The sequence below is a fragment of the Trichomycterus rosablanca genome, chromosome 27 (genome assembly GCF_030014385.1).
Source record: "Trichomycterus rosablanca isolate fTriRos1 chromosome 27, fTriRos1.hap1, whole genome shotgun sequence".
Lineage (NCBI taxonomy): Eukaryota > Metazoa > Chordata > Actinopteri > Siluriformes > Trichomycteridae > Trichomycterus > Trichomycterus rosablanca.
This window is the reverse complement of record NC_086014.1, coordinates 4,811,731-4,834,500: the sequence shown is the minus strand read 5'-3', so window position 1 is coordinate 4,834,500 and position 22,770 is coordinate 4,811,731. Positions and strand designations below refer to the sequence as shown.

Below are 22,770 nucleotides of genomic sequence, written 5' to 3'. Positions count from 1 at the left end.
GAGCATCACAAATAAAAGAGCAATCCAAGATCACTTCTATTCATAATGCAGACTCGCGTAATGAAAGCGGATCAATGTAATTACACAGACTGGCTTATGAGCTATTTTACTTTACACACTGCTTCATTATTGACTACATGTCAGGACTGTGGAATGCAGTGTTTAATTAATCTATACTCAAGGGCGCATTTAAAGTCAAGCGACGACTGAAAGACATCATGAAAAGAAAGTGACATCGTGAAGATTTTTTACAGGATTGATGTCTTATGTTAAAGCCTATATTTATCTTAAACATATACCTGTTTCTAAAACCACTACTTATTTAAATACGGACAACAAGTTTGTGTAGAGCAACTCCAGTGGTCTGCACAGACTCCTTCGGAATGAATTGGAACCTTGATTGCAAGTCTGACACTCTCACTCAACATCGGTGCCTGACCGCAGAAAAGCTGTGTGGGCACAAATTCCTACAGACACTTTTAAATATCTCAGGAAAAAAAAGCCTTTCCAGGACAGTGGAGGCTGTTATAGACGTAAAAAGAGGGAACCAGTTGGTTTTGGGGAACATCACTGGGAACGCATTGGGTTTACATTCATGTTCACTTCACGTTTGGTTATGGGATTTAGCAGCACCAGTGGTCTGCACAGACTCCTTTGGAATGAATCGGAACCTTGAGTGGGCACAAATTCTCACAGACACTTTTAAATATCTCAGAAAAGGCCTTTCCAGAAAAGTGGAGGCTGTTATAGGCGTAGAAAGAGGGAACCAGTTGGTTTTGGGAACAATACTGGGAACGCTTCGGGTTTACATTCATTACATTCATGTTCAGTCATGGCATTTGGCAACTCCAATGATCTGCACAGACTCCTTTGGAACCTTGAGTGGGCACAAATTCCTACAGACACACTCAGATATATCAGAAAAAGCCTTTCCAGGAAAATGGAGGCTGGTATAGACATAGAAAAAGGGAACCAGTTAGTTCTGGGAACAGTAATGGGAACGCATTGGGTTTACATTCATGTTCACTTCACGTTCAATCAAGGGATTTAGCCGCTCCAGTGGTCTGCACAGACTCCTTTGGAATGAATTGGAACCTTGATTGCAAGTCTGACCCTCTCCTCCAATGTAGGTGCCTGACCTCAGAAAAGTTGCATAGGCACAAATTCCTACAGACACACTCAAATATCTCAGGAAAAGCCTTTCCAGGAAAGTGGAGGCGTAGAAAGAGAACCAGCTGGTTTTGGGAACGTTACTGGAAACGCTTTGGGTTTACATTTACTATGCTCACTTCACATTCAGTCATGGGATTTAGCAGCACCAGTGGTCTGGAATTGGAACCTTGAGTGGGCACAAATTCTTACAGACACACTCAAATATCTCCGGAAAAGCCTTTCCAGTCAAGTGGAGACTATTATACGCGTAGAAAGAGAAAACCAGTTGGTTTTGGGAACATTACTGGGAACGGATTGGGTTTACATTCATTACATACCTGGAAGTGTTTGATGACGAGTACAGACACGATGAAGCTGAGCACCAGTGAACCCAGAATCATGGAGTTGCAGAACTGGAGCAACCACACGCACAGCAGACTTATCACCTGCACCAGGTACAAGGACGTCGCCTACACACACACACACACACACACACACACACACAAAATGTACAAAATATAGCAAATATATCTGCTTCTCTCAAACTATAAAAGTCAGAGCACTGTATGTGGGTCTTTAGAATAAAAATGTCATGGTGCATGGTGGGTATTTCAACCGGTTCAGTGAAAAGAAGTGCTAAATATTTTAATGTGACTCCTTAACCCTTTAATGGTCTCACTGAGAACGTATTTAGACTTAAATGGATAAGCGTGTCAGTTATCTGTTAACCATTATACAACAGGTAGTTCCGACCTTACAATCTGATTGGTTGAGAAGCGTTCTAACCATGCTGATATTCGTGATAACGGCACGGCCTCTTCACACCACAACTGTATTACTCCGCTGACGCGTTGCCAGTAACGACAAACTTCGTGCACACAAACGCGCACGCAGCGACACAGACTTTTTCTTTCCGATCGCGATTTAAATCCGTGATCTGATACACAATCTAGTGCACTATGTAGGGAAAATAAATCCGTTATCTGATATACAATCTAGTGCACTATGTAGGGAAAATAAATCCGTTATCTGATATACAATCTAGTGCACTATGTAGGGAACATAAATCCGTGATCTGATACACAATCTAGCGCAGTGTGTAAGGAAAATAAATCCGCGATCTGATACACAATCTAGTGCACTATGTAGGGAACATAAATCCGTTATCTGATATACAATCTAGCGCAGTGTGTAAGGAAAATAAATCCGCGATCTGATACACAATCTAGTGCACTATGTAGGGAACATAAATCCGCGATCTGATACACAATCTAGTGCACTATGTAGGGAACATAAATCCGCGATCTGATACACAATCTAGTGCACTATGTAGGGAACATAAATCCGCGATCTGATACACAATCTAGTGTACTATGTAGGGAACATAAATCCGTGATCTGATACACAATCTAGCGCACTATGTAGGGAACATAAATCCGCGATATGATACACAATCTAGTGCACTATGTAGGGAACATAAATCCGTGATCTGATACACAATCTAGTACACTATGTAGGGAACATAAATCCGCGATCTGATACACAATCTAGTGCACTATGTAGGGAACATAAATCCGTGATCTGATACACAATCTAGTGCACTATGTAGGGAACATAAATCCGTGATCTGATACACAATCTAGTGCACTATGTAGGGAACATAAATCCGTGATCTGATACACAATCTAGTGCACTATGTAGGGAACATAAATCCGTGATCTGATACACAATCTAGTGCACTATGTAGGGAACATAAATCCGCGATCTGATACACAATCTAGTGCACTATGTAGGGAACATAAATCTGCGATCTGATACACAATCTAGTGCACTATGTAGGGAACATAAATCCATGATCTGATACACAATCTAGTGCACTATGTAGGGAACATAAATCCGTGATCTGATACACAATCTAGTGCACTATGTAGGGAACATAAATCCGCGATCTGATACACAATCTAGTGCACTATGTAGGGAACATAAATCCGCGATCTGATACACAATCTAGTGCACTATGTAGGGAACATAAATCCGCGATCTGATACACAATCTAGTGCACTATGAAGGGAACATAAATCCGTGATCTGATACACAATCTAGTGCACTATGTAGGGAACATAAATCCGTGATCTGATACACAATCTAGTGCACTATGTAGGGAACATAAATCCGTGATCTGATACACAATCTAGCGCACTATGTACGGAACATAAATCCGTGATCTGATACACAATGTAGTGCACTATGTAGGGAACATAAATCCGCGATCTGATACACAATCTAGTGCACTATGTAGGGAACATAAATCCGCGATCTGATACACAATCTAGTGCACTATGTAGGGAACATGAATCCGTGATCTGATACACAATCTAGTGCACTATGTAGGGAACATAAATCCGTGATCTGATACACAATCTAGTGCACTATGTAGGGAACATTAATGTGTTTGTAATGCGAACAGTTAGTTAAGCCAGTTAGCAGCTCCTAGTAGTTCTGTTCTCACCCGTATCCTTTTGTGTATGCGAGAGGTTTTTTATTTCTTTTTTTCCCTTCGGAGGTTCTTGCTTTCTTCTTCTTGTTGTTCTTACCTCCCTGAAATGAGTTTTTGCAACTTGGGATGTCTGCTTTGTAGTGTTAAACTTTATATTCGTTGTGGAACTACTTTTTGGCGGAAGGTATTGTCAATATTAAAGCATAGTTAATATGAAATTCAGGGCTTCTTTGATTTATTTTCTTTATTTTGTAAAAACTGTTGTATAAAGCAATAGAACACTTGAGGTCGTGTGTTACCACGATAACACACTCCCTCTCGTGTTCTATTGCTTAGTTGACTAATGATTGTGGGTTATTTGCATCTCTAGTGCATGGGAAGGAATTGTAGCTGTAACAGAAGATCTACTACAGTAATCAATCGTGTTGAAACCTTGGACTGTCTGTTTTTTTGGTTTGTTTTACTGCAAGTAGAATAACAACTGGGTGTAACAAAGCATAAAAATGTCCTGCGTTAATGTCAGAAATCTTTGGTACTTCAGGCTTTAACAGATGGGCTGGAAAACTGACTCAGAGTGACTCTTTACGCAACCGCAAGACATCCTGGGAAAGCAAATCTTGAGTAAGTGTGAAACAGAAACCATATGTTACTGTTCAGGTATTTACTCTGAAACAATAACATTTTCTCAAAAGCATTGTAAGTGTACACTGATCAGCCATAACATTACAACCACCTCCTTGTTTCTACTTTGTAGTTCTACAATTACTGACTTTAGTCCATCTGTTTACCTACATACTTTTAGCCCCCTTTCATGCTGTTCTTCAATGGTCAGGACCTCCACAGGACCACCACAGAGCAGGTATTATTTAGGTGGCGGTAGGGCTGTCGCGGTGAGAGAATTTCCCCTTGCGATATTCAGCCTGTCTTAATTTTTTGAAAATTACTTAATTGATCTGGATTTTAGAGCTATATAAACAAGCTCTATTGTTAGACCACGATTCGGTATATTATTGCTTTATAATGACAAAGATGAGACAGCTTTAAGACCAATGAAATGCGTGTTTAATGTTAAATACAGAACAGAGCAGGGATGCGTGTCTTTTCTCTATTAAAAAAAGGTTTAAATTAAGCTTCTAGCCTAGGCTAGATATACACTGTGAAACTAAAAAAAAGAGTTTAGGCTAAATATTTTAAATGCTCATCTAATCAAAATATGGTAAAAAATAGAATAAAGAATAAAGTCTGTAAGAGTTTAAACCTGCGTTATCATGCGCGCTAGAAGAACCAACATGTTCACCTGATGTGGTTTAGAGAGGATCTGAGTTGGGTAGCGATGTTCCCGACGTTACCGATGTTGCACTAATACACGTGTACTGATCCTGCATGCGACTTTACAGAGCAAAGCAAATCTAGCCTGGTTATCGAGCCACTATTAACTATCTATTTAGTAGTTATAATTAACATAACAATATATACTACATTTTAAGTTATTATTCGTTTCAATACATTTTTATTCAACGAAAAAATTCATTTAAATCATCCCAGCAAGCCAGCAAGAGAATATTTGCAGGCTGCAATGCCATATTAACCGTCATTAAGTGTTTTAGTACGCAGAGGGTGTTTAAATATAGTCTAAATTACAAGTATTTTATTGAGTATGAACTCAATTTAATCATTAATAAACTTGCCTATAATTCATGTTGCGATTGTTTACATTTTAAAACACAAAGCCTGAAACTCAGCAGCAACGGATGCGAACAGTTGGCAGGAAAATTACGCTCTTAGCTCATTTTCATTATGAATTTATTTAACATTTATTACGCCCGAATGTAAACGTAAAACAAGATGGACCCTGCAACAAAAAAAAAGAGAAGAAAGAAAGAAAGAAAAAACGTGAATATCGCGATGTTGCGGTTGCTTGGCATGCCCTGCGGTTGGCTGGTCTATCCCGCGATATTTCAAAATTGCGGTTAGCGCGACAGCCCTAGGTGGCGGATCATTCTCAGCTCTGCAGTGACACTGACATGGTGGTGGTGTGTTAGTGTGTGTTGGGCTGGTATGAGTGGATCGGACACAGCAGCGCTGCTGGAGTTTTTAAATACCGTGTCCACTCACTGTGCACTCTATTAGACACTCCTACCTAGTTGCCTGCCCACGGGGAGCTGTTGGCTGGATATTTTAGGTTGGTGGACTACTCTGTGTCTGATCCACTCATACCAGCACAACACACACTAACACACCACCACCATGTCAGTGTCACTGCAGTGCTGAGAATGTGTTCCTGTGGTCCTGGGAGAGTCCTGAGCATTAAAGAACAGCCTGAAAGGGGGCGAACAAAGCATGCAGAGAAACAGATGGACTACTGTCAGTAATTGTAGAACTACAAAGTGCTTCTATATGATAAGTGGAGCTGATAAAATGGACAGTGAGTGTAGAAACAAGGAGGTGACTCAACTCAACCGAAGCGAATGCGACCCACATGTGCACGTGTGCGCGTTACCTGATCGGCCGTTAGAAAGTCCAGCGAGTCCAGAGTGAAGATAAGAAGGGCCTGCACCAGCAGGATGAACTGATTAAACTGCCATGTCAGACAGAAACACAAGGTGCAGACGAACACCAGCCACAGCACCACCCTCTGCACACAAAACACAGCAAACGTTCAGACACCCAAACACACCGCGGCAGACGTCGTACTTGTGAAGAGAATTCCTTCACTGAAGCACCATCTGTGTGCAGAACAATAACAGTCTGATGCAGATTGAATGTGAATAAACATCACCTGGTTCACTGCAAGTTCGGAACTAACGGCACTTTTATCTGTGTCTACCCTAGTGGTGTTTTTTTTTCATTTTTATTGCCTAACTACGCTCATCTACATAAAAAATTAAGTTACAAGTTACAGACAACTGTGAAATATATAGAATTGTGGTAAAATGTCTAACAGCCACTCATACACCAATCAGCCATAACATTAAAACCACCTCCTTGTTTCTACACTCACTGTCCATTTTATCAGCTCCACTTACCACATAGGAGCACTTTGTAGTTCTACAATTACTGACTGTAGTCCATCTGTTTCTCTGCATGCTTTGTTATCCCCCTTTCATGCTGTTCTTCACTACAGAGCAGGTATTATTTAGGTGGTGGATCATTCTCAGCACTGCACTGACCACTGACACTGACATGGTGGTTGTGTGCTAGTGTGTGTTGTGCTGGTATGAGTGGATCAGACACAGCAGCGCTAAACACCTCATTGTCACTGCTGGACTGAGACTAGTCCACCAATCAAAAATATATCCGGGCAACAGTGCGCCGTGTGCAGCGTCCCGTGACCACTGATGAAGGTCTAGAAGATGACCGACTCAAACAGCAGCAATAGATGAGCGATGGTCTCTGACTTTACGCCTACAAGGTGGACCGACTAGGTAGGAGTGTCTAATAGAGTGGACAGTGAGTGGACACGGTATTTAAAAACTCCATACCAGCACAACACACACTAACACACCACCACCATGTCAGTGTCACTGCAGGGCTGAGAATGATCCACCACCTAAATAATACCTGCTCTGTAGTGGTCCTGTGGAGGTCCTGACCATTGAAGAACAGGGTGAAAGCAGGTATGTAGAGAAACAGATGGACTACAGTCAGTAATTGTAGAACTGCTCCTATATGGTAAGTGGAGCTGATAAAATGTGAGAAATGAATGTAGAAACAAAGCGGGGTTGCAGAGAAAAATAATTAAATAATGATTAAATACACTCGTGCATGAATGCCCCCTTGTGGCGGCTTTATGTTACATCTTGTAAATCACAGTGAGACCAAATTGGAAGATGCACAGTTTGGACAAAATCATGGGCCTTGCCATGTGCAACAACGTCACAGTAATTGCCCTCCCCGAACTGTTGCCTCATATTGAATTTGATGTTATCTAATGCATTTTATACACCTGTTAATGATACCGTATTAAATATAACGCAACCGTAGGTACCTGTTGGTGCAGTTTTAGCTGCGGACGCAGATAGCAGGTGATGGCGGCGACCTGCAGTGCGAAGAACGGCAGAGACCAGTTCTCTCTCAGAGAAATCGTGAACTCCACACGCGTGGTGTCTACTCTGTGTGCATACACACACACACACACAGGCAAGGTCAATTCACTTCGACTCTCTACTTGAGATGCTAATATTTCCAAAAGAAATGCAGAAGTGAAATTATTCACAAAGCGTTCGAGAAGTTCAAAGACTTTCTGAATAGAATAATAATGGAGGTACTATTCATCAGAGAAATTATAAAGTGTGTGTGTGTGTTACCTGTTGATGATATACCAGAAGGCAGCAAGTGCCCCAGCCAGCCATGTGTCACTGAGTAGCCAACTGGTGAGGAAGAGAGCTAGGACATACACGGCTTGTAGAGCAAACACAGTGTAGATGTAGAAGTACACTGGCTCCAGGTAGGACTGCACACGAACACACACACACACACACGTATCAAACACTATCGATATAGCAAAGGTGTCCAAAATGTTTCATAATACAATGGAAGGATTTCATCGACGTTCGCTGCTCACACACCATTTGTAGAGAATCAATCCCATATCATGATGCTCCTACCTTCATACTGCACTGTAGGTATGGTGTTCTTGGGATCTTACATGCTACTTTTGCTTCTACACATTTTTTCTACACAAGTTTTACTTGATGTGTAGGAATTAGGGATGTCCCGATCCGATCTCACAGATCGGGATCGGGGCCGATCAAGGCATTTTTAACTGATCGGAAATCGATCATAACCCGATCTTTTGTTTTACGTCAGCATGTCCGCTGTCCAACAGCGGTGTAATGTCTGCGATGCGAGCGTTTCACGAGGCGGTGGGAGCAGAGCTGCGTTCATTACTGTAGAATTTTACTGTTTATATGGTGTGTGAGTCGAGGATCACTCCGGTTTACAAAACAATAACTTTTAATCCGAGTATGAAAACTTCAGGACCATAACGTACAGCTTTTACGAGTTTACGTGTTACAAGACTGAACGACATCTCAGTATCAAGCGCTCTGATTGGCTTAGTTATGTAACCGAGCGTGGTAGTGATGCACTCGCTTAATAAAGAAATAAATACACGCTATATTCACAAATTGTCGGGAGCAAAACACTTTATTAACTTCTTCTGTTCCGAATAGCGGACAGCCAGAGCCGAGCACGCTATCCCAAAACACACTCACTTTGCGTAGACCCGTCCATCAAACCATTGTCACAATACAAGCACTTTAAGAACTGTCTTTCCTTCATAACAAAAGAGTGACTTTCCATTTTATTTTGGTATTCAGGTTTTACTGTAATGCTGTTAAGTAACTTCTTTGTTTTTTTATATTCAAGTTAAGCTGCTACACCACTTGTGAGTGGAGATTTTTGTTCATTTTTGGTGTATCACTGCATTAAACAGAGTTATGTTCTTTGAATATAAAGTTTAAAGTGAAACTGTAATTATCTCACTTCATTTTTACTACAATGCTGCACTAGGTTTGTTTACTTTTATTTTGTAAAAGAACATTAAGCAATAGTTTGGATGAAGGCAATTTTTTTCCTACAGCACTGCAGAGCTATTCAGTTGTTAAACATGTACATTGGATTAATTTGAATAACTGTAATGTACTTGAAGTGTGCACTGTGTAAACAGTGTTATCTAGTTCTTATCTAGACAATATCTAGAAAATACAAGTATCGGTTTGAGAATCGGGATCGGATCGGGTTCAAAATTAAAGATCGGGATCGGGAACAAAAAAACGTGATCGGGACATCCCTAGTAGGAATAAATATGCAAGCAGTGCACTTTTGAACTGCTGTTCTTGCTGCTTTTATAACATCCTGCAACTTCACTATTCTCAACTTACTTGTCATTACTCTACATGCTGCAATTTTGGGTCTGTCCGAAAACCAAGTGAGCTCTCTACACAAACGGCATTTTACGTCATCCTGCACGCTTCCGAGAAGAAGCCATGTCTAAATTCTAAGACACCTTCAAATGCTGCCCACTAAGGTGCCTCAATTCAAAGTGATCTTTTCAAATGTAAATAAATCCTCATTGATTTTTAATTTGTATAAATGTGCACACGGAGGGAGATGTGAGCTGGCGTGCTAGCGGGTTGTGCCAACTCAGCCCATTGGTTTTAATGTCCTAAGTCTAACCGTGTTAGCTTAGTAAGCGAAACTGTGGTGACGTAATCGCCGTCTAAGTAGCGTGCCCAAATAATTTGCCTTATAAGTCGATGTCTTATTAGAACAGACCCTTTATTTCAGTGTAGTATATTTGCTGGACATATAGTGGGCTGGTCAAGTACTATCTGAAAACACTAGGTGGGTGAACCTTCAGTGGTATAATGCTATAGTGAAACAGTTGGCAAAACAGTCTGGGTTAAAATAAGGTTAAAAATGCTAGAGTAGGCGCAGTGGAACACCTCTCTAAACATCCGACTGACCTGAATGGGCAGAATCCGGTACAGGATGCTCAGAAACACCTCCTGATAGATGTTCATACGTTGTAGAATATTAATGGTCGTCATCGACTCGGTAGCGTTGTCATGTATGAGCTCAGACAGACCTGTACATACAGAAATCATGCAGGTAGGGGGTCAAAGCAAAGCTGTGGCTTCTATGTGTTTACCCTATCCGCTGTTAAGGATTGTTATTGTTGTATAATTTAGTAATAAAACATGAGGGAGAGCCGGTTATCGTAAATATATCGTAATATCGTAAATATATCGTAAATATATCGTATATATTGTAAATAAAATGCCGTGATGTGGTGGCACACGCAAGCCAAAGGCGAGTGCGGTAGATTACCATAGTCATGACGTTATTCACAATTGCTTTACCGATTTTACACAAGTAAAGACTAGAGCCATTGAAGAGAGTAATTGTGTTGGGTGCTGTCGAGTGTTAGTAACAAATACGGCTCGGCTTCATTCCCTGCGTGTCTGACATTGTATCGGTCTCGCCAGTTTGGCTAAGATCAATGATGGGCACCAAATGTACCCTACTAATGTCCCATTCCTTCACAGAGTCTGTCCAAAGCACAATCGAGTCATACTGTCTAATCCACGCTCCCAATTTCTACATCTCTGCTCAGGAATACATTATTTTTATTTTATTATTCAGAGCAACCGTGGAGTTTCTGTGAGTCTGGTCATTTTGGTAGCACCACTTCATCCACTGGTCACATCTATGCAGGTTATGGTTGAAATTCCCTGAAATGAGCACGTTCAGCATAACATGTGAAAGTTAAAGAATATAATTAATCAAGATTTTAGCTTGTAATAACCACCGACTATCAGAAGCCACCAGATTCAGAAAGACTGTACATTTTTTTCCCCCTTTAAAACCAAGGGTGTAATTATGGTCCGCTGTGTTAGGAAGGAAACTTTACTATTAAATTAAATAGCATCATTTATTTTTGGTTACTGTAACTAATGTGGGCTCAGTGGATTAAGCCAACATGATGACTCCGAACTACTCACGCACAATAATGAAAAAGTAATTGTACTGTTCCATTGTACTGTTTTTCTATTCATGATACAGTGCAAATGTAATGTGTCTCACATAGACGTCACTGGAAATGCTGCATTTTCCTTCTAACCATTCTCCCATGTTCATGCTCAGATTACATAAACAGAAACCGAACAAAAGGTAGCTTTTAAATTACCGTGATGGAAGGTTGGCAGGACGTTGGTCTGAATGAAAAGGAAATGAAAAACAAACCACGGGTTGCATCGATCTGAAGCTTCACATGGCCATAAGTAAGAGAGCACCACTCCTACATAGAGTACTCACCTATTTCTGCAACTCATAATGCTTACAGGTCAGCCATAACATTAAAACCACCTCCTTGTTTCTACACTCACTGTACATTTTATCAGCTCCACTTACCATATAGGAGCACTTTGTAGTTCTACAATTACTGACAGTAGTCCATACATTTCTCTACATGCTTTGTTAGCCCTCTTTCATGCTGTTCTTCAATGGTCAGGACTCTCACTGGACCACCACAGAGCAGGTATTATTTAGGTGGTGGGTCATTCTCAGCACTGCAGTGACACTGACATGGTGGTGGTGTGTTAGTGTGTGTTGTGCTGGTATGAGTGGAGTTTCTAAATATCGTGTCCACTCACTGTCCACTCTATTAGACACTCCTACCTAGTCGGTCCACCTTGTAGACGTAAAGTCGGAGACGATCGCTCATCTATTGCTGCTGTTCGAGTCGGTCATCTTCTAGACCTTCATCAGTGGTCACGGGACGCTGCCCACGGGGCGCTGTTGGCTGGATATTTTTGGTTGGTGGACTATTCTCACACCAGCAGTGACAGTGATGTGTTTAAAAACTCCAGCAGCGCTGCTGTGTCTGATCCACTCATACCAGCACAACACACACTAACACACCACCACCATGTCATTGTCAGTGCAGTGCTGAGAATGATCCACCACCTAAATAATACCTGCTCTGTGGTGGTCCTGTGGGGGTCCTGACCATTGAAGAACAGCATGAAAGGGGGCTAACGAAGCATGCAGAGAAACAGATGGAATACAGTCATTTAGTGCTTCTATATGGTAAGTGGAGCTGATAAAATGGACAGTGAGTGTAGAAACAAGGAGGTGGTTTTAACGTTATGGTTGATCGGTGTATATAACAATTATATACCAAAAAGAAGGAAATAAGGGCTGCACTTCTGGCCACAAGCACCCCACAGGACACATGAGAACTACAATACATCCTTTCAAAACCCTTCATATCATTATAGACACTTTAGAAACAGAAATCCTAATAAATGGGACTTTGTTTTGAGCTGACGGTCCTTTCTGTGCGATCTTTAAATAGCTTCTCTCTTATGTATTCCAGATCCATACTCTGATTTATGACATTGATTTAGCTTTTTTTTTATTCGCCATGCTGCTGTTGTGCTTCGCTGGGTTTGTGGCTTTGAGCAGGCTGTATAGTTTAATTAGTCTGACCTTTGGAGGAAATCTGTCTGGATAGTCAGATGTAATCCAAACACCATTAAAAAAACAAGCCCACGATTTAAAATCGGTGCAGCTTAAAGCTTGACTAAAGTTCAGAAGCATTTAGAGGCATGTTTTTTTGTGCGAGTCGGCCTCTAAGCCCAGAGGAACGTAAAGCTCCATTGACTGTGCGGTGCGACCTGTGTTCTAACGGCTTCCTAAATGTGTAACAGATTGTCTGAATGTTTAAATCGTTCTGTCAGAGAAAAAGAACAGCTGCAGAAATCATTAAAACCAAGTGTATCCAAACTAATCTTACACCACCTAAATAATACCTGCTCTGTAGTGGTCCTGTGGGGGTCCTGACCATTGAAGAAGGGTGAAAGCAGGCTAAAAAGGTATGTAGAGAAATAGATGGACTACAGTCAGTAATTGTAGAACTACAAAGTGCTCCTATGTGGTAAGTGGTGCTGATAAAATGGACACAAAACCCCACAAAAGTGTATGTAAACCTTTGATCTCAAATATTTGTTTTTTGGCTCAACTTGACCCACTATACGGGATCAAGGTAGACATTCATCATGTACACATGTCCTGGCTGGACAAATAGTAATGGATCTTAAATAAATAGCTTTTACATTTTACTACCACCAAACTGGTACCGACCGGCTGGACAATGCACATAATAAAGCCAAAGCAAAGAAATAGTCAAAGTCAACAAACAAACAGCGGTTTAAGCCATAGGAACAAATTGACAAATAAAACATTGTACAAATCCTGGTTAATTACAGCAAAAAACTAGTACTAAGTCATTTAAAGTTATTATGTAGGAGAGGGCTGGGACACTGGCATACAATGATCAGCCATAAGATCGACTCGTGCGGGTGAAAAATGCAGTCTGTACTGAGCACGTGTCGGAGGGGGCGTGTGTCAGGTGAGAAGCGTCCTCAGTCAGCGGTGGAGGGCTGAATCGGTGGAGGATTCAGCAATCTGGGTAATTTGACACGAAAACAGGTGATGTTCATCTTTGCCATGGCTTTACCAGCATGGTTACCAGATTTAACCCGAGCGACCAGCAGTAAAAATGCCCACAGGTGCCTGAAAAATAGCTGCGCATATAAATGCAGGGTAACACTTCCTAAAACATCAATGTTTAATTCATACTCTCTCTGTTCGTCCTACAACTACTGTGCACTGGTGATCACTGGAAACTAAGCATGGTGCATATATCACTGTCAGTCCCCTTAATAACATCATGCACGGAGTGTAGTCTGCCTCAATTGGAAGTCGTTTCGAATAAAGCGTCCGCCGAATGAACAAACGACAACGTAAATAACTAGTGACGTTTCTGTATTACATAGAAAAACAGCCGTGCCGTGTTTCTCCTACCTTCTAGTACAGACGGGGCTTTCAGCATCTGTTTGTAGTAGGAGTAGTACAGGCCACATTCCGTCCGAAAGGAGATTTCCCGCTCGACTTCCTGCCAGGACGTACCAAAAAATGACAAATGAGGAGCCGTCAACAAACGCGGAGCAATAAAATAAAAGCAAAGAGCACCTCTGTGTCTTGTCTTGTACAGACTTACAAACAGTACATTATTCTCAAACTGATATAAATCAGTACATCAGTACATCAGTATCAGTCTGTATACAGATTTATTTTGTGAACAATAAATGTTGGGGACAAACAGGTGCAGGGACTGTGACTGGTTCAAGAATCCCTACAACAACTCCCAGTTTAGAATAGCTATAAACAGATGTGAGACTCTGGCACTGATCCATCCTGTAGACTATACAGCAGTACGTACAAAACAACAACCCAGAATGAAAATGGACTGAGGAAAAATACTACTGTGCTTTAAAAGTATACCAAGTAAACCAAGCATCACATTTCAAACCAATGGACATTAATATAGAAATTGCAATTTTGTTCATACAGAAGTCTTCACTCTCCCGAGAACGCAGGTAATCACTTCCATTCGGCCACAAGAGTCTAAACAAATTTGGGTGCTGATGAGGTGATCAGAAGGCTTGGTCGTGTATGCCCAAAGATGAGTCAAAGCAGTCCAAAAGTACGAGAACAATGTCTCTCTACAGTGGTAACAGTGGTTACCATCTACAGTACATAACATTATTGCAAGATTCTGAAAATTTAGATATACACCGATCAGCCATAAGATTAAAATCACCTACACTCTACACTCACTGTCCATTTTATCAGCTCCACTCGCCATATAGAAGTCCATCTGTTTCTCTGCATGCTTTGTTAGCCCCCTTCCATGCTGTTCTTTAATGGTCAGGGACCCCCACAGGACCACTACAGAGAAGGTATTATTTGGGTGGTGGGTCATTCTCACACAGCAGCGCTGATGGAGTTTTTAAACACCTCACTGTCCCTGCTGGACTGAGAATAGTGCACCAACCAAAAATATCCAGCCAATAGCGCCCTGTGGGCAGCGTCCTGTGACCACTGATGAAGGTCTAGAAGATGACCGACTCGAACAGCAGCGATAGATGTGCGATCGTCTCTGACTTCACATCTACAAGGTGGACCGACTAGGTAGGAGTGTCTAATAGAGTGGACAGTGAGTGGATGAGTGATCCACTCATACCAGCACAACACACACTAACACACCACCACCATGTCAGTGTCACTGCAATGCTGAGAATGATCCACCACCCTGACCGTGGGGGTCCTGACCGTTAAAGAACAGGGTAAAGCAGGCTAAAAAGGTATGCAGAGAAACAGATGGACTACAGTCAGTAAATGGTAAGTGGAGCTGATAAAATGGACAGTGAGTGTAGAGGTGGTTTTAATATATACAGCTTTGTAGTAAGAGTGTTTGTGCTAGACCAGCCTGGCTGCAGTCCACACGTTTCCACAATTTAAAAATGATTAGAAGTGCAATATTGGACAACACAGACTGTCAAAGAGCTGAAATGAAAGATTCGCCTATCGAATTTTATTGCAGCCTTAAAATTTAATGCTGATTAACTACAAAATGAAACTACGAAATCTAGTCTTCGTACTGCTTACAGCTAAATACAAGTCCGGAAATACAAGGATTTCCAAATCCATACAGTATTTTTGGAATTAGGGTTGTGTATAAAATGCTGACAAAACACTGCAAATCCCTTGAGAAATTAAAGACAACTTTCTGAAAGCTTGATTCATTATAAAGTCTGCAGAGAGGCTGCTTTAAACTTTTAATATCGCACGCTTGTGTATTAGGATCCTAATGATCGATTTAAATCATGTTTATTACCGCAAACCTAAAAATATACAAGACCCACAAGTAATCGTTTTTATTCTTGATACAGATAACAAGATTCAAGATTTCTGTTTATAGAACACATCGGTCCTAAGTCATCGTCCTTACCTCTAACTGGGAAAACCAAAGTAGATTCTCGTGGATTGAGTAAACATACCAGGCATGGAAGAGTCCCATCACCCCCGCCAACAATAAACCAGCCACCATGAGCCTGTTTGATGAAGAGTTCCCGGACGGTCCGTCTCCCCGGTGCTTCTTTGCTAGATCTCTGCATGTGTCCGAGCTTCCCGAAGAACTGCTCAAATTATTCTCTTGACGGGTCTTGCCTCTGCGTCGAGCCTCCATCAGTCCATCAGTCCTAGCACTGATAAAGTCCTTCTTTGCTCAATCAAACATTGTCAGCTCATTAACCGCACATTTAAACTGTTCCCAAATGGTACAAGGTCAACACAAGATCCTTGAGAATATCAAATTATTTCAGCAAAACGGCAAAGTCCAACTAACCGAGAGAGAAAGGAGGAAATCTGAGCAGCACGACTGGTAACCTTTTGTATCTTTCAGGAAAAAAATGGAAAAACAGCTGAAGACTTGGAGGATCACTTGGAAAATCTGAAGTACGTCAAGAGCATTGTCCAAGCGTGTATCTGTTTAAAACTGAAGCCTGGACTGAAGTCCACTAGGTGCTATAACCGTCACGGATGTGACTCCACACATGGTAAATCTGAGACAGTCCTGGCTGCGGCTGCTTCTCCAAACACTGGCATCTCCAAGAAATCCAAGAACATCTGCAGTTGGAAGGACGCTGGTCTTGAAGTTAAATGGGATATCCATTGTTTAAGATAACCTTAAGATGAACCCAAGGTAGGGAGTCCCAATTGTTTCATTTATCAGGTCATGATTCACTCGGTTTAATACATTAGCTATAAATCTGGTCATGGGTCGAAGACTGCTACAGGAAACTTTAAGAAGCACCTCTTTACCCAGGAGACAACAGCTTCCTTGACAAAACAAAACCCAAAAAAGCAGACGTTTTATCAGACACCAGGGTAAATAGATTTCCAGCTTGCTTGTTTTCTCCTTGCAAATAAGCACACGTCCAGACGGAGGCAAAACGAGAATGAAAAGGAACACACAGGGTCACTTCCCCTCTTTAAACAGACTAAAACAGCCCCCGAGTTTACTGAGCGGGAGGGCAGATAGCGGCGAATGAGTCATGAGTGAGTCTTAAAATACAAGCCTGTGTGCTTTTGCCCTGCGTGCTGTCGCACTTTCCATTACAATAGAGGCCGGACATGATTTAAAACCCGACACCATCTTTTTTTGTCGGACCTACACTTGATCCGTGTGCTGCATCTGGCGTGTGCATCTACCAGACTCTGAGACATTTGTTTCTTTACTGATCAGCCATAACATAAAAACCACCTCCTTGTTTCTACACTCACGGTCCATTTTATCAGCTCCACTTACCACATAGGAGCACTTTGTAGTTCTACAATTACTGACTGTGGTCCATCTGTTTCTCTACATACTTTTTTAGCCTGCTTTCACCCTGTTCGTCAATGCTCAGGACCCCTTGTGCTAGTATGAGTGGATCAGACACAGCAGTGTCCACTCTATTAGACGCTCCTACCTAGTCGGTCCACCTTGTAGATGTAAAGTCAGAGACGATCGCGAATCTATTGCTGCTGTTTGAGTCGGTCACCTGCTAGACCTTCATCCGTGGTCACAGGACGCTGCCCGCTGGGCGCTGTTGGCTGGATATATTTGGTTGGTGGACTATTCTCGGTCCAGCAGTGACAGTTAGGTGTTTAAAAACTCCATCAGCGCTGCTGTGTCTGATCCACTCATACCAGCACAACACACACTAACACGCCACCACCATGTCAGTGTCGCTGCAGTGCTGAGAATGATCCACCACCCAAATAATACCTGCTCTGTGGTAGTCCTGTGGGGGTCCTGACCATTGAAGAACAGAATGAAAGCAGGTTAAAAAAAGTATGTAGAAATACAGTCAGTAATTGTAGAACTACAAAGTGCTTCTATATGGTAAGTGGAGCTGATAAAATGGACAGTGAGTGTAGAAACAAGGAGGTGGTTTTAATGTTATGGTTGTTTGTTTGTGTGTGTACTCATTGATTTTACCAGCTGCCTGTACACACTCCCATTTCTCTTTATAGCATCCCCCCCCCCCCCCATCTTATTTTCTCCCAATTTTCTCCCAGTCATTTCCAATTCCCTATTGTAATTTCATTGTCGCGTGCGCCACCCTTGTATTGGCAGGGGAGAGCCTCAGACCCGCACATGCTCCCTAACCCAGTCACGCTCTATTAGTCTCCAGCTGCTTCTTTACACCAGCCAGCAGGGGTTCCCACACAGAGCTGTACAGGCACAGTAGGAGTCACATTACGCTCCATGTGAATCTCCCACCCACGGTGCCAGTGGTTTGACCAGTTCTGTGTATCGTATGTAACAGTGGTAGCAAAAAAAAAACACCAAACAACCTCCCCTCCCCCAGACACATTCAACTGTGTCTATTGGAGGCCCGGCCAGGTGTTGCGTACTTCTGTACAAGCAAATATAATAATTCTAACCATTGTTTCCTGGACATGGTCTGACGCCTTTTAAACTAAAGCTTGTTTAAAGAGTCAGCAGGTCAGCACCACTGTAGTAAAGTTCCTTAAGAGGCTGCAAAAACATGAACTGCAAAAAAATGAAATCAGCAATTGCAGCTTACTTTTATGTTGGAGAACCAAAGGTCATTTTCATGAAGCGTAGCTACGTAGATGCAGCACAGCAGGCCCAGACTGACTCCCACTATAGAACCGGTCATAACACACACCGCCGTCCACCACGACGTACCTTTCAGTAAAATAATCACAAAAACAATACACAATCAACATTATGTATGTGAGTCATTTGTATCATAATTTATCAGGTGTAGAAGGAGTAGAAGATATGATGGGCATATTTAAATCATATTTATCAGCCATAACATTAAAACCCCCTCCTTGTTTTTTACACTCACTGTCCATTTTATCACCCACTTACCATATAGAAGCACTTTGTAGTTCTACAATTACTGATGCTTTGTTAGCCCCCTTTCATGCTGTTCTTCAATGGTCAGGACCCCACAGGACCACCACAGAGCAGGTATTATTTAGGTGGTGGATCAGTGTCACTGCAGTACTGAGAATGATCCACCACCTAAATAATACCTGCTCTGTAGTGGTCCTGGGAGAGTCCTGACCATTGAAGAACAGCATGAAAGGGGGCTAACAAAGCATGCAGAGAAAGAGATGGACTACAGTCAGTAATTGTAGAACTACAAAGTGCTTCTATATGGTAAGTGGAGCTGATAAAATGGACAGTGAGTGTAAAAAACAAGGAGGGGGTTTTAATGTTATGGCTGATCAGTGTATATCTATCTATCTATCTATCTATCTATCTATCTATCTATCTATCTATCTATCTACCTGTCTGTCTGTCTGTCCGTCCGTCCGTCCGTCCGTCCGTCCGTCCGTCCGTCTATCTATCTATCTATCCATCTATCTACCTGTCTCTGTCTGTCTGTCCGTCCGTCCGTCCGTCCGTCCGTCCAATCTATCTATCTATCTATCTATCTATCTATCTATCTATCTATCTATCTATCTATCTATCCATCTATCTATCTATCTACCTGTCTCTGTCTGTCTGTCTGTCTGTCTGTCTGTCTGTCTGCCTGCCTGCCTGCCTATCTATCTATCTATCTATCTATCTATCTATCTACCTGTCTCTGTCCGTCCGTCCGTCCGTCCGTCCGTCCGTCCGTCCGTCCATCCATCTATCTATCTATCTATCTATCTATCTATGATAATACTGTCAGTGCACAGCAATAATTAGTCAGTAATTAAATTTGCATAATGCAAAACATTCATATGATGTTTTTTTTATGAAGTAAACATGACTCAATTTACTAGATGTGTTTGTATCATTATGTGCCGAATCTAAACACTGTTATGAATGTAAATCCTAGGAGATTCTCATCTAATTGTTATTCCCCATGTGAAGTGAACAGTAACCAAATCTCTAGACTCGTGTCTGTACACATAATTTGCTAATTAAATAATTACATAAATAAGCAGGTGTTCCTAATAAAGCACAAGACCTTTATAATAGAAATTATTACCATATAAACAGTAAAGTTTGTTCTATAAGATAATATATCTGTGTGTATATTAATAGTGTTGGATACAGAGCAATTCTAATATGAATGCACAAGCAGCAAATATGCACTCAAAGCAGTAAAATAAGAAGCATATGCTGCCAGTTTTAAAGTCTTTCTGCTCCTCTGATTATAACCTAAACAGGCCGCCCCTTATTTGCCCGTACGGATAATTACACCAGAGCAGTAATTACCCACCGCCCTGCTGATTAGAATTCCTTCTACTGTTTTATAGCCTATGATTCAACGAATGCAGAGGTCTTATAAGTCTGGAACACTTTACTCTTTCCAGTTTGGAAGTGGAAAATGGTACTGACAAGTTGATTTAACCAGTGCGTGAGCCGTCACGTCACAGCGCTGGCTCTGAGCGTCCGGCCCTGCGTTCCGCACTTTACTGGCCTTCCTCTGCCTCAGGGCAGTCATGCTGGATTACAATTCCTACAACACACATCGACATACATTTATGTTATAAAAACAGTGGATGCAGAGCAAGAGTGCATATAAAACAAGTGCAGTCAAGAGCATTTATAGCCAGTCCATCACAGGGCTATAAATACCTGGGGATTTACACCGATCAGCCATAATATTAAAACCACCTCCTTGTTTCTTCACTCACTGTTCACTTTATCAGCTCCACTTACCATATAGAAGCACCCCTTTATTGCTAATCAATGGTCAGGACCTCACATGACCACTACAGTGCAGGTATTACTTGTGTGGTGGATCATTCAGACCACTGCAGTGACACTGACATGGTGGTGGTGTGTTAGTGTGTGTTGTGCTGGTATGAGCAATGCTGCTGGAGTTTTTAAACACCTCACAGTCACTGCTGGACTGAGAATAGTCCACCAATTAAATATATCCAGCCAACAGCACCCCGTGGGCAGCGTCCTGTGACCACTGATCAAGGTCTAGAAGATGACCAACTCAAACAGCAGCAATAGATGAGCGATCGTCTCTGATTTTACATCTACAAGGTGGACCAACTAGGTAGGAGTGTCTAATAGAGTGGACAGTGAGTGGACACGGTATTTAAAAACTCCAGCAGTGCTGCTGTGTCTGATCCACTCATACCAGCACGACACACACTAACACACCACCACCATGTCATGTCATGTCAGTATCAATGCAGTGCTGAGAATGACCCACCACCTAAATAATACCTGCTCTGTAGTGGTCCTGTGGGGGTCCTGACCATTGAAGGACAGCATAAAAGGGGGCTAACAAAGCATGCAGAGAAACATATGGACTTCAGTCAGTAATTGTAGAACTACGAAGTGCTTCTATATGGTAAGTGGGTGATAAAATGGACAGTTAATGTAGAAACAAGGAGGTGGTTTTAATGTTATGGTTGATCAGTGTATAATAATATACAGTGTAAACACAATATAATTACAAATACAGTTTACACCTTTTATAAATTAATAAGAAGTTAAAGATAGAGAAACTGTATTTAAATGTCTTTAAATATCACAAACCGAGAGAAAACGGTGCATTCCGTGTTTGATCCTATTGTTTGGGAATCGATTCAAATACGGACGGAGTCGATTCTCAAACAGTAGACACTGTGGGGGATTTAAATCATTTCCCCATTTTTACATTATTTCGGCTCGAATTCTCGCACATGCAAATGAAAGTAAAAGCTTTGGCTAAGCAAACTCGTAGCTGTTTATTAAAAACCACTGACAATTTTAACAGTTAATGTTACGTGCTGAATAAACCTAGTATCGAAATACAGAGTCGACTCATTTGCACACATTAATAACATAAGGAATCATGTCACAGTCGATTCCACAATGTCTACAATCATAGAGTGTTGTTTTATACATCTGAAGCTGTAGAGTCGATTCTGAACCGAGAAATCAATTCAGCTCAAGCTGACATAAAAACCGTAGTATAATTTTTTTGAAAGGTTGTGACTAACTCTAATTCGGATTCTAACTTAAATAAAGAAATAAAATGCCCCCTTAAAAACAATTAATGAATTAATGAATTAATAAAACACTCAACATGACTCCAACGCTTCGAAACAGAATCGGAGTCGAATAGAACAATTCAGGAATCAAAGAGCTCCAGTGTTTCATAATCATCTATCTACAAGGCCTTTATTTAGCACCGCTCTTTCTTGCGGATTCTACCCGCTGTTCTGTTAGCAAATCTCGGTCCACTGGGTGGATTTGATCCTCGGCATAGCAATGCAATTCAATACATTTAACAATTCATATGAACGCTGGTGCAAACGTACGTTACGTTAGTAGTAGGTTTAGCGGCTCAGCCTCCCTCCCTCGCTGCTGCCTGTGTGGAGATGCTTTGTGGATATCCAGTAGCGCCTCCTCTTCCACAGCACAGATAGATAGATGGATAGAAACCGAGCAGATTTCTGTCAATTTTAGTGCTAAACTCGTTCGGTGTTAAATGCAGAAGAAAGAAAAGATATTCAGTAAAGCAGCGAGTGCAGCAGTGAGAAGCGGCTGCTGTGTTTCTCTCGGTAAACGGAGCTGAACAAAAGCACAGCGCCACGTACTAACACACACACAGGGGCCGGTGCAGAGTCTGCAGAACACAGAAAAACAGCTGAAATCACAGTTCAAAGATACATTTTTAACATAAAGGGGTTTTTGGAATTGTGGAGATGCTTAAACACTTAAGTACAACCTGCTGGAC

General features: G+C 41.6%; 1 protein-coding gene across 3 annotated transcripts in view; it reads right to left on the bottom strand.

Annotated features, from left to right (window-relative positions):
* The window catches only part of dpy19l3 (dpy-19 like C-mannosyltransferase 3), a 51,399-nt gene extending 28,988 nt beyond the window's left edge, over positions 1 to 22,411 (bottom strand). Inside the window, exons 1-9 of one of the 3 annotated variants that reach the window (XM_062989735.1) lie at positions 22,352 to 22,411; positions 20,424 to 20,544; positions 18,640 to 18,764; positions 14,024 to 14,114; positions 10,120 to 10,241; positions 7,957 to 8,102; positions 7,638 to 7,761; positions 6,150 to 6,284; positions 1,491 to 1,622 (exon numbers count right to left, since the gene is read on the bottom strand). In XM_062989735.1, the coding sequence (XP_062845805.1) occupies positions 1,491 to 1,622; positions 6,150 to 6,284; positions 7,638 to 7,761; positions 7,957 to 8,102; positions 10,120 to 10,241; positions 14,024 to 14,114; positions 18,640 to 18,764; positions 20,424 to 20,529 (981 nt within the window). In that variant the 5' untranslated portion in view covers positions 20,530 to 20,544; positions 22,352 to 22,411. Of the gene's footprint in view, positions 1 to 1,490; positions 1,623 to 6,149; positions 6,285 to 7,637; positions 7,762 to 7,956; positions 8,103 to 10,119; positions 10,242 to 14,023; positions 14,115 to 16,013; positions 16,390 to 18,639; positions 18,765 to 20,423; positions 20,545 to 22,351 lie in introns of those variants that run through there. The other 2 variants (XM_062989734.1, XM_062989736.1) reach the window with 2 other exon arrangements.
* Between the last annotated feature and the right edge of the window lie 359 nt (positions 22,412 to 22,770).